Consider the following 11,846-nt stretch of genomic DNA (forward strand, 5'->3'; position numbering starts at 1 on the left):
TGTTAGAGTAATGCTACTATCTACAGAAACTGCAGACATTGAATGTGCTGAAGCTTGGGACTTCAGAGCTTCAGATAAGGCTGAAAGGGCATATCTACGATTGTCATACATCTTCCAGGTAAACACTGGTAGGTTTAGCCATATGGTATGGATATACAGGTCTACTTGTAGGTGTGTTAGGTTTATGCTATTATCACATCTATTCCTAGCTAAACTAATCCATCTTTGACAATAATTTTGACTTGAGTAAGAAAGACTCCAGTACCACCTATTTCCAATACCACTCTAAAAACAAGTTSATAAAGCATAACATTTTCCAAATAACAACAAATGAATTGCCTAGGAATAGTGCACCTTAATAAAGTGCACCTTCAGGAATTCCTGTTACAAAAAAAAGACTGTATTCTGCAGCGTCTCTAGCAGCAGAGACTAACAGGGCATAACACTGGACTTTAAGAACAGCCTAGACTGCTGTTATAAGTTTCTAATTCCTGAGAACATCAAAAGGAGTCCACAGCAGCAACGATGGGCAAGGGGAGGGCAGAGAAGGAGAAAGGAAGGACATACAATTCGGTAAGACATTGTAGATATTTGTGAACACCAAGGCAAAAATACCAAAAAAAAAGTGCATCAAAACAATCAGGCCTTCTTCATTAGGCTCACTACTTACATTAATATTGAACAAAGTTATGTTAATTCTTTAAAAGGGGACTACTTCCATAAAAGTGCCCAAGACTACTATGTGGAAGAAAGTTTATATATTTCTGTAATTTACAATATTGAGCTGTACAAAGGGTTCCGATTCGGATATTGTGTGAGATTACAAAAACRGAAGCTAGACTACATAGCAGTTAGAATAACATCCATGCTTCTCACATTCTCACTTGAGCTCCATAATCCAATGGAAAGTCAGGCAACTTATTTTCTTCTTTTTAAATAAAAAGTTCCAGATTTCATTACCAAACTCCTGCTTGCTGTTTATTATCCGCACCATGCTCAAAAAACATGAAATCCTGAGGAAGAAACAAAAGCAAAGTTAGTGTCTCACAGAGCTCTGTGGCCCTGTTTGTCTTGCAGGGCACTTTTCCTTCAAAAACCTATACGATGAGAGAGAGGGTGAGGATTCCCCTTCCCACTCTCCATCATTTGGGTCTCAACTATGGGCCACRGGACACCCACAGAGACAGAGGCAACCAAACCCCCACATGGAAACATCAAGTCACAGCTAGCAGAAGCTATACTTACTTTACTAGTATTCCTGTCCTGCTTGAGGCTGACCTGCCTCAGTCCCTCTTGCCTAATGCTGATCTGAGCTCCTCTAGTTTCACCAGTCACATAAACATGCTTGCCTCTATTAACGATTCATTAAGGAGTCTTTCTCCCCTTAATGAGGTTTCTCAATCTCATAAAATACAAACCAATTCTCAAATATCCTTAACATTTAATGCAGTATTTGATGAATAAAGTTAATAAACTTAAATATTTTTAAGTCCTTCCAAGGCCAGTTTTCCATACAAATTTAACAATACACTCTCCTTCACTTCAAGAAGCCCAGGGTTGCAYCTTTTAGCAGCTCAACTTGAACACAGAGTTGAAGAAATCAGTTCATGCTCAAGTGAATTATAGACTTACGATAAGGAAGCAAGCACCAATCATGACAGCTTTCATTTTTACATCAAGGTCCATTGGGAATGTGATGCCAAAATTGTCTGCATCTGTAAAGACTTCTTTCACAAATCCAGTCCATTGCTTAGAAATTCTCCCAACAGGTAAAGTTTCATCAATGGACTTCACCTAGTTTAGAATAAAATGAAACTTTCAGTCTGTACTTCATAATACTCCTTTCTATTTGAAAGATACAAATTGTGTTATTTGAATTAAAGCATTCTTATGTGGCATAGACATACTCCTAAATCTAAATCTGAATATATAATTGAATGCTTTAATAGTGTTGGAAAACAGTACACACACATATGGGCACATACACACTCAACTGGAAGCACTGTCTTTTAGTCAATAGAATAGATTACAGTTCCTTATGCTATACGTCAGGAACTGTTTAAATGAGAATTAAATCACATCTTACTGCTTCCAAAGCAGAGATTAGCCCTCTGTCAACATTATGTTACCTAAAGTTAATCCAGTGCTCTGAGCCAAGGTAAAGACTCTACATAAAATGCTATTAAATGCACTTTAGCAAGTGTTTGCAATGTTTAAAATACTAAGTGTTAGTGTGATGTGCCTGACAGCTAATTTAGTATCATTTTCATATACATTAATCACTACTATTTCTAAACGGAGCCAAACATTGTAACTCTAAATCACTGAAGTCTGTATTTTAGGTCATGCTAACATCGGTTTGTGTGTTAATTGACAGATTATTAAACAACTGACTGAGTGGTTGCAGAAAGTTATTTTAAAAAGCATGTGGTACAACAGAGATTAACATTTTGCTGTTGTTATGGACTAATATAATGATTCAGAAAAGATTTTGCTGCTACCTATACCAATTAAGAAATTTGGGCGCAGTTATTGGGAAACATTGTCACTGATGAGTGGATTTAAGCTGTCATTTCTGGAAATAAGACTTGTTTATCTAGAGTAATATAGCTAAGAAGCAATTTATTTATTTTAGCATTAAAGGCTTATATGTGCTACTAAATAGTAGCTGTTCAGCTGACAGGTGGATTAACTGGTTGCAAATATCAAACTACTATCTGAAAGAATATAAATACAGACAATTTCTAGCATTGCATACCTCAAAATTAATATCCTCACAGCAGCTGCAGACAACACAGGGGCCAATAATTTTCAGTATATCTGTTCTTTTCTCGTCTTGAATGGTAAACTTAGGCAGGCAGGGATGCCAGTTCTGGACAACATAACCCACTGGTGTTCCTGGCGGGGCCTGAACTTCCAGCTTCACAATGGAAAAAAAACAAAACAAAACAACAACAAACACACAAACCAGTTCACATCTTGATACACTTGTTGGGCAAAAAGCACATTCACACACCAACCACAATCTCTTTTCCATGGCAACCAACCACATAGCTGTACCTTTTTTTTTGTGAATTTCAGAAAACTACACATAAATGACAAATTTAAGATGCAATTTTTGACTTCAGAATGATTTAAGGAATTGCATCATACCACAGTTGTCAGCATTTTGCAAAACGCTTCAGTATGTGTCAGATTTTCAGCTTTCACAGCAGAATAGTAAAAACTATTCTGCTGTGAAAACGGGTTACTTCCCAAAAGCTTATGCCAAAGGGTCATTGCCAGTGTTGATTTCAGCACAAGCCACTCATTTCCTGAAGTGCTGATGAATCAACTTTTTCTATTTATTTTTTCTCACAATCAGAAGTGGCAAGAGTGAATCTAATCCTGCAGCATACACTGCCTTTCCCAAAACAGAGACTCTGTGAAAAAGTCTCACCTGTGTCTCTTCCCACTAACCTGACTTGTTCCRTCTCATCTCCCAATTTGAGAAAACCCCATTTTAGAACAGTAACTCACAGGAGGAAAGGATGTGAAAAGGAGCAGCTCACCTCCTGTAAGCAGCAAGGGAAACAGCATGAAGAACATCTGAGGGGTCTCTGCAAGTTTATCACCTCGTGCCCCAGATTGTCAAGAATGTGGATGTTGAATGGTCGTGATGGCCCACAACAGTTCCTGGTACAGAAGTCAGTGTCCTCCGCTGCGAAGTAAACTCTTTGCCCCAATGTATTCTTGATTTCATATTTGTTGTTTGTTTCAAAGCCAGTAATAACTGAAAATTAGTAATAGAAGGGTTAATTTCTGATGTCTGTCTGTGCAAACAACCAACAAAAAAATGACGTTAATTCCAGAGCTAACAGAATCAAGCCAGACTTCTTCCTGAAAATCTGCCAGAGACAGATATGGACAAAATGAAGCCAACATGAGCCTGGCAATACGGGAAGAGCACAGAGATGTTCCACCRCCCACCAGACATTCAAGCCAACTACCACTGCAAGTGAAACAATCCTGAGTAATACAGCTCAAAAGATTCTTGGGAAGAGAGAGAGAGAGATGAGATTTAAAGAAATTATTAAGTTTTGTGGTGAACAAAGGGGCTGCATACGTTCAATACGTTCAATATCAGAAGACTACAAAAAGCATAGGAGTCAAGAYAGCAACAAAAACAGAAAGCAACAAAAGCCAAGGTGCTGATTCTGATTAATTTCTCTCACAAATATTGCAGGCACTATAGCAAGGAAATATAGTAGATTTAGRTGTCAGTTGAGAAGATTTGTTTGCAGAAACACTGATAACATGACTTTGATATTCTTAAAGTAAGCAGAGATATGGAGCAAAAGGAAAGTGGCTCAAGTTCAAACAGCAAGACTGCCTGGAAAAAGGATAAGAACCRTATGCAAATTTATGGAAACATATGGAATAAGAGAGGACAGAAAAGATGATCTTCAAATAGGAAGACAGACATGTAGAAGATATATTAATAACACAGGAGACAATGACCTATGACAATGACCACGTATCTCTTAAAAGATGGAACAAGTTTAAAGTCATCTTCTACCATTCTGTTTTCTCCTTTCTTCTATTTCTCCACAAGTTTCTAAGGAGATTGAGATAGAAAAGGCAATAGGAAATAGAAATGGATATCCATAAAGAGCCGTGCCTTTAATAAGCGATATCAGAGGAAGTCTAAACGTTACTGTCCTTGTGATTACCAGATTTAAATGTTTCTTTCTATAAACACTTTTCACTTACTCTCAAGAAGTTCAATCTGCTGATGAATTAATATCTGGTCAATCTGGTTAAAACACAAAGCAAAATTAATAGTCAATGAGCTATAAATAAGAGAATTCTGGCTTTAAATTGTATTTTAATTGCAAAAATTTAAGAATTTTAAGAATTCTTTCCCCCATCCTTTAGAAGTCCTACATTCTGTCAATTTAACAGAGGAGTATTCCAGGACACTAAAGTAGAAGACAAAAGCCATATGCAGGGTGGAGTTGTTAAAGGACACAGGGCTTATTGCCATGGTGCTTCCAACACCTGTGAAGTCTCTCCAAAACACATACGGAGAACATTATGGAGAAAACTGAGCACCTCTAATGTGCTGCAAGTGCCCTTTTATTTATTTTTTAGATGCATACATACTACATGCAGCTTGCCAAACTGAACCACATCTCACATATAGCAGCTCTACCACACAGTAAAGAGCTATAACACTTYGCAGTGTGTAGGATGCCACTTGGCAAGAGAATACTCCATCAAGTGGTGCTATCTTAGAAAGCATTTCCATGCTCAAACTGCATTAACAGCACAACACCAGGCCTCAGGTAGCAGCCCCAAAGCAGTGACATTACTCAGCCATAACAACAGGCTGCTTTTAGCTTTTCCCAGCTGGGCCACAGGTACCTGGGTCAGGTATTCCAGGCCAGGGGGGCAGTAGAGAGGAGGAGGAGGGGCTGGCATCCAGATCACCCCTCCATTCCCAGGGGGCTGGTTCTGCACGGGGGGCACCGCCAGGCCAGGCGGCATTCCTACAGGGTAGACTCCTGCTCCTGGAGAGCCTGCGTAAATTAGGAGAGAAGCAGTTAGGCTAATTCAGACGTTAAAGTTGCACCACAGATCTTCATCAGATTCATTTGTTCGCTTTTTTGAATTATGAAGATCCTTGTATCTACAGTGTATTTCAGTTACAAACACTCCAGATTTCCTAAAGGATGGGACACTGGCCTGTAACATTCTCCTAATCCCTCCACAATAAAGCAAATGAGATCAATGTGCCACTGTTGCGCATAGCAGAAATGCCACGCAGATGAAGGGCAATTCCAAAGCTAAAAATGAAAAGTTGTTTGAAAATAATAGTGACAATTATTTAAAAGTAGAGAAGACCAAATACCTTCAAACGTGGGAAAAGTGGTAGCACTTGCAGTTAGATAGCTAAGCAGAACAGGAAAACTGTCTTAAAACTCATTTATTTACAAGGAAATGTCTTTTTAGAAAAGCTAATCTGCAGCTTTCATATCTAATGAATTTGGTTTATGTGCTTGTCCATTCGTTTAACGGATTCTCTTTCAACACTAAGGAAACGTGGTTCCTGCATGGAGGTGCACAGGAAAGAAAGAAACCATTCCTCATTTTTTGAAGTAAATCATCCCCATTTTGTGTGCCAGTTATTCCACAGGAGTAACAAATTCTTCAACAAGTACTTCAGCATTTAACTGCCACTAGATGGGGGCATAGGAGCGAGCAGTCATCAACCGAGCTACCCAGCCAGAGCAAGGTCCAACAACATTGCCTTTATTACAGAGACCCTTTATAATCTTTATAGACACCTCATGACAAGTTGCAAAAACTGACAATGAAAGTTCAAAGACACAAACTATGACATTAATTGCCTTCGCTGTAGGTAAATAGGACATCTAAGGCAATGCAGAGGAATTCTTTATTATAGCAGGCATGATAGAGAAGCAATAAGGMATATTTCTGTGGAGTTCTTCATACAAGGACAAAGAGTTGAAGAGATGCTGACCTGCACACTTGGTTGACATCAGGCAACTTGTCAAGCATTCAGAAGGCATTCATAAATTAAGGTAAAACATTTAAACTAAGAAGTAAACTAAAAAAGTGTAATCAATATTGCTTGAGGAACTCTAAGTGACCCATGCTATCTTTGATATTAAAGGATGACATTCGGTCAGTATTTTACCCACCTTGCATTTCTGTGAATCCGCTTATAATCACTCTGCAAAACAACATTTTAATTCATGTTTTTAGTATACATAGTTTAACACAAAAGTCATTTAAAGTTCTCTTTTACAGAGGATAAAAGAATACCATCTAAATTTGCATGGGGCAGCTAATAAAATACTATAAGTACATAATATTATAAATACATAATAAAATTATCAAGCACCTCAGCTTCCAAACTACATCTCCACCACTAAATAAGCCTGAACTCTCTCTACCTGCATCTATGCTTTGAGTACTGAGAATCATCCTCAAGTCAGGGGAAAGCATCAGTAAATTKTGAAGCAGCTGAGACACCATGCTACCCCATATTGATGCTTTCTTAATGATATTCCACTTTTGAAGCAGTAGCAGTAAGTGCCACTCATGCACTTTTTCTCTACACACCATAACTGGGCTTTCAGAGTGGCAATGCCATGAACAAAAATGCTCACCACTTGTCTTTTCTACTCTTCCAGGATTGCTAAAAGGAATTTTAAAAAAGTAGAAAGAACTTTTCGGATGCCAGCATCAATTTKGAGGCATACTATTTTTAGTTTCTGGGATTATTAGATAAACAAGTCAGTGGTAATAATATTTCCTAAAGAAATATTAAGGTCCAAAATATTTCAGAGATCCATAGGCAGCAGTATTAAAAAGAAGAATAAAGGGACTCTATAGAATAAAAACTTTAAAATMGCTGATAAACAGAATCATTCTTTTAAAAGAAGATAGTTAAGTTTTTGAAATAAATTGCAAAAACTTAAGAAATGTTATGGGTACTCATGTATAAACTATTTCCTGTAAAAGTTTTGGAGATTTCCAGTTATTGAAATTGTGCAACTCTTTGGCTAAGCTCCTCAATAGCATATATATGAAATGTTAGCCATCTATCAACAACAGAAACTAATAACATATTTTATCTGTTATGTTGCTTGCAACTAGTTCAGTTCAGTGATGATGTTCATTTAAAACTGGGAATTAAATTGAAACTGAAAATACTTCCTTCTTGCGTTTCACTCTGTGAATGAAAATTATTATTAAAGCAGGATGTTTAATGGTTCTGTAATGATATGGCACCTGGTTTGGTTTCTATCATGTAAACAACATCCTCTTTGGTTAATAAATTGATTTTAAAGGATTATTTTAATATATATATTTTTATTTCTGCCTTAGCATACTGTATTTACAAAGACACCATGCATATTTTATTGGATCCTGGTCCTCACAGAAGTATGGGTTGAAAAACAAAAGTAATGAGAAATAATTTAAGATTACACATCTAATTCAGAAAGGAAGAAAACCTGAACAAGGACATTTAGACTACATAATTTAAGTATTCTCACAGTTGACAATATAGAATGACAAGTTTAGTGTAGAATTATATTAAGGTAAGTTTACAAAGTTTACAAATGGGAACAAAATTTWAAAAAAAAATGTGACTTAAATGAGAAAAACATGAGTTAGCCTGTTTAGATCAAGAAGTTTCACTTACTAGCACTCCAGTAAAATATGAAGAATCACAGYTGCATCCTTCAGAAAACCTGGGAAACCAGTAAAAACAGAAGTAAAATTTAGAAAAGAGGGTTTACAGTAGCTCAGAATCATCACCCCTCTCCCACAACCACACAGAACCACACATATTTGCCTCTACTCTCTTCCCTTTTCTCCTCTGCCTACCTCCAACTCAGTTACCAGAAGTACTGTTACCAACAATATGCTGCTTTTCTTGTGCAATACAGAAAAAAACCCTGGAGTCCAAAGGAGGAGGAGCGAATGCTCATTTTTTCAGTCATTGCGTCACGCAGCATCTGTTGGGGGCAGGCTACTGCACGAGAGGAAGTTCCCGCTTTGTGTAACCTACAGCAAAGAAGAGATAAGCAGCCAAGCTATTCTCTTCAGAAATGTCCCAATCTCAACCGCCACAGCTATGCAAAGCAAGGCAATACCAGTAACTTGAAGCCTATGTTTTCATCTAACAGACRGCTCAGTAAAAAGAGACTTGACAAACTGCTAGGTCTTATTATTTCTAGTAGCAGCTTTTAATAAACATGAGGAATATCTCATCCCAGCTGGAGCGCCCATGGGCAGGCCAGGAAAGTGGAGAGCAGAGTTCCTGACGCTGACTCACCAGGGCTGCTCCAGGATCAGCAGGTGCTTTGCTGTAGGGTTACACATATGTCTGCACCCAGCCCTCAATCTACTCCCTTGAAGGCAGAACAGGCAAGAGATATTGTCTTTGCCCTGCAGAAAGGGACTTTTTGAGAATCATGCAGAAAGAAGCACTGAGGGCATTCGGGACAGTTGATGCAAAGCAGCTGTTTGTTAACTACAATTATTTAATAAAGTCTCTGAACCTTTGCAGGCCTCTCTGCTTCCTCCAGCACGCCAGCAAAACAAGCCTGGGAAAGGCAGCAACTTTCATCCTAAGCTGGACAGCTATCTGCATCTCGTGAAAACATAAATTAACCCTGCAGTGCCTTCCAAACCCAATTACCACAATGCAGCAAGGAAATCAAAAGCTAAAGAAACCGCACGCACTCAAGACCTGCTGTGGGCTAGCAAGCTGATGTGAACCTGAGACCCACAGGCTTCATTCATCATACTGCTCAGAAGAAAAAGGACTGACATTGAGAAGATGTGTTCTTCATATACTTTTGGTGCCTAAGGCTCTAATTGCCCTTTCTTCCTCATCCACAAGGTTCCTAACCTCTGCTCTTTGTGCTATTTCAGTRGCCTGAAGTCCACATGGGCACAAGGGCTGCTTCAGTGCAGAACATCACCGGGAGGCAATGGGAAGGACCCCCTCCCTCCCGAGRGACACGGATGTGCAGAGCATGGGGCTCTTCTCCCTCCAGCCAGGGTTCAGCCCCGGCACCTGCAAACAGCCAAAAACTTTTGGAYAGGAAACAGAGGAAATACCGACCCTAAAGCCAATCATTAAACAGTTCCAGTTCACAGAACAGCAAGGAAATCACATTTCTAAAATGCTGCCCTCCTCCACCTCTCTCTCTCTTTTTTTTTTTTTCCCCCCCCCCCTTTTCCCTCGCTGAGAAACAGTTTCGTTTTCCACGCAAGTCCCTAAATATAATCAAGAACAGGCTAGCATAATCAGCACAAGTCAGGCATCCTGTACAGGGTCATCTAAGTGCCAGCACATGCCACTTCCAAGAAGTGGTTTTGGATTTGGAAAACGGGCTTGGAAAGCCAAGTAGCTGCAAGGCACTTACAGCTCTAGATTTTGCTCCTGCACTTTGGGGAAGAGTCACCTTTGAAAAAAAAAAAAAAAAAGAAATCATGGAGTTAAACTGGTCTAACTGGTACTTGCTACTAACAGTTTTTCAAGGAAAAAGGAACTGAACTGTGGTTGGATGCAGTCGTTTTRCTCTGATGCAGGGTGACCACCCCCTCTGCCCTAAGGCCACCTCTCCTGTGACCTGAAGTCCCAACGCCTGAGAACAGGAATCCCAATCCAAAGCAAGCCAGGATGCAGGATCCCCATCTTCCCAGCGGCGAGGATGCCACTGCCGCCACTGCGCTCGGTGCAGCCCGGCACGGCTCGAAGCGCCGCCTCTGTCCTCCAAAACAAAGCGTTATTTTGGCACCACAACAAGTAGCTGTTGCCGAAGAGCCGCATTTTTAGCTCCATTCGCCGCTGCCGACGCAAGACACGCGCGCACGCACCTTTAGAGGTTCCTGAGCAGCGCAGGGAAGGACACCTCGAGCACGCGAGGAAGCAGCCCGCGCGCTCGCGGCCACAGCAGCCCAGCCTCGTTGCCCGTCCCCTCCTACGAGCTCCGGCTCCCGCGGCCGGGGCCGCCCCGAGGGGGCGGAGGAGCCGCCCGGGCCCGTCCCGCCCGCGGAGCCGGGAGCGGAGCCGGGAGCGGAGCGGAGCGCGGCCCCGCGCGCAGCCCCCGCCCCGAGCAGCCGCCCCTGGCGCTCCCGGGGCGCTGGAGCAGGAGGGCAAAGCGGGCCGGGGGCTTTGCGTCACCTATTGCCTTTTATATCTACCTTTATATATATACACACTAAACGGTATGGCCTCCCAGGGAAGGATAATCCTAAGCAAATATCTCCCATGATTTTTATAGCACCATCTTCTCCTAGCTGAAAAGCAGCTTCCACTCTGACCAAAAGGTTTGCTACAACAGCTGCTTTTCTTGGAAACATCTGGCAGTGAAAGAAAACACTGAATAGCCCATCAGGATAAGCACTATTTCTGAGGAACTGCCTGAAAACAGGTCAGCTGAGGAGAAGCTTGCCTGACTTCCTGTTCATTTTGATCTCTAATAATACCATGACATCAGTAAGAAATATTAGGCAGTGACTGGAGCAATACAGATGAAGTACAACAGACTTATGCTCCTTAAACGGTTTAAGTCTGAAAAGGTCCAAAGATTCTAAGGGTTCCCCATAGCTTCTAAAGCTTGTTTATTTTGAAAATGCTCTAAAAGGCTATTTCAAACACTAGTCATAGAAAAACAGACAATATCATACTGCAGAATCCAGACATATAGTATAGGAACTGGGTTTAGAACTGGGGGCACCTGCTAATTACTTAGTTTTTTTGTTAAGAAATTTAATCTTCTAAATTAGTCTAATAAGGACACACAACATTTTTACCTTCAAGGATAACTGCATACAAATACAGTCTTCAGGTGGTCCCAGATTTACTGTTCTTTCCTGTGTCCATAGAGGCTCCCTGGAGCTGCTCACCATCCTTGATAATGGTGGACCAGTCTAGTGGACTGGACAGGAGACACCTGAAGAAAAGGTCACCAGGGAGGTGTCAGCAAGTCTGTCTCACCTACCCACCTAGGGTGTTTGTCCCATGAGGTTCCACAGCCATCACGCACCTCCATGTTTGCAGTCTTCCACCTAATGCACATTGTAAGAGTTCAAAGAAAATAAGTTGGCAAAGGCTMATGTTACCTTTAAGTGAAATGTTCAGCCTCCCAGCACTAGAGTGCCACACATTTCAGTAGATATCATGATATGAATAATGCTCAAAGTGCTTCAGCTTCCTTCTGTAGCAACRTCAAGCCCTTAGAAGAACTTTCAATCACGTTGAGGCTGCTAGTGGCAAAGAGCAYGTTGTTTAGAGAGCCACAGTGTTTAACATT

The 11,846-nt window shown here is 40.6% G+C and overlaps 1 protein-coding gene across 1 annotated transcript; it reads right to left on the reverse strand.

Moving 5' to 3' along the window:
• Positions 1-469: 469 nt before the first annotated feature.
• LOC112947900 (phospholipid scramblase 1-like) lies at positions 470-8,243 on the reverse strand. The gene is made up of 8 exons (XM_026040080.1): positions 8,219-8,243; positions 6,708-6,739; positions 5,407-5,561; positions 4,753-4,795; positions 3,552-3,772; positions 2,759-2,920; positions 1,633-1,794; positions 470-1,013 (listed from the first exon to the last, which is right to left on the reverse strand). The coding sequence occupies exons 2-8, from the start codon at positions 6,712-6,714 to the stop codon at positions 957-959; spliced, it is 807 nt and encodes a 268-aa protein (XP_025895865.1). The 5' UTR covers positions 6,715-6,739; positions 8,219-8,243; the 3' UTR covers positions 470-956.
• Between the last annotated feature and the right edge of the window lie 3,603 nt (positions 8,244-11,846).

This window comes from Nothoprocta perdicaria, unplaced genomic scaffold (genome assembly GCF_003342845.1).
Source record: "Nothoprocta perdicaria isolate Ctin4 unplaced genomic scaffold, notPer1 scaffold_25, whole genome shotgun sequence".
Taxonomy (NCBI): Eukaryota; Metazoa; Chordata; class Aves; order Tinamiformes; family Tinamidae; genus Nothoprocta; species Nothoprocta perdicaria.

Coding starts and splice junctions, on each gene's coding strand:
- LOC112947900 (XM_026040080.1), bottom strand. Junction 3,773..4,752: donor GCAGATTGAACTTCTTGAGA/GTAAGTGAAAAG, acceptor ACTAATTTTCAG/TTATTACTGGCTTTGAAACA. Junction 1,014..1,632: donor TTGGTGCTTGCTTCCTTATC/GTAAGTCTATAA, acceptor TTTCTTCCTCAG/GATTTCATGTTTTTTGAGCA.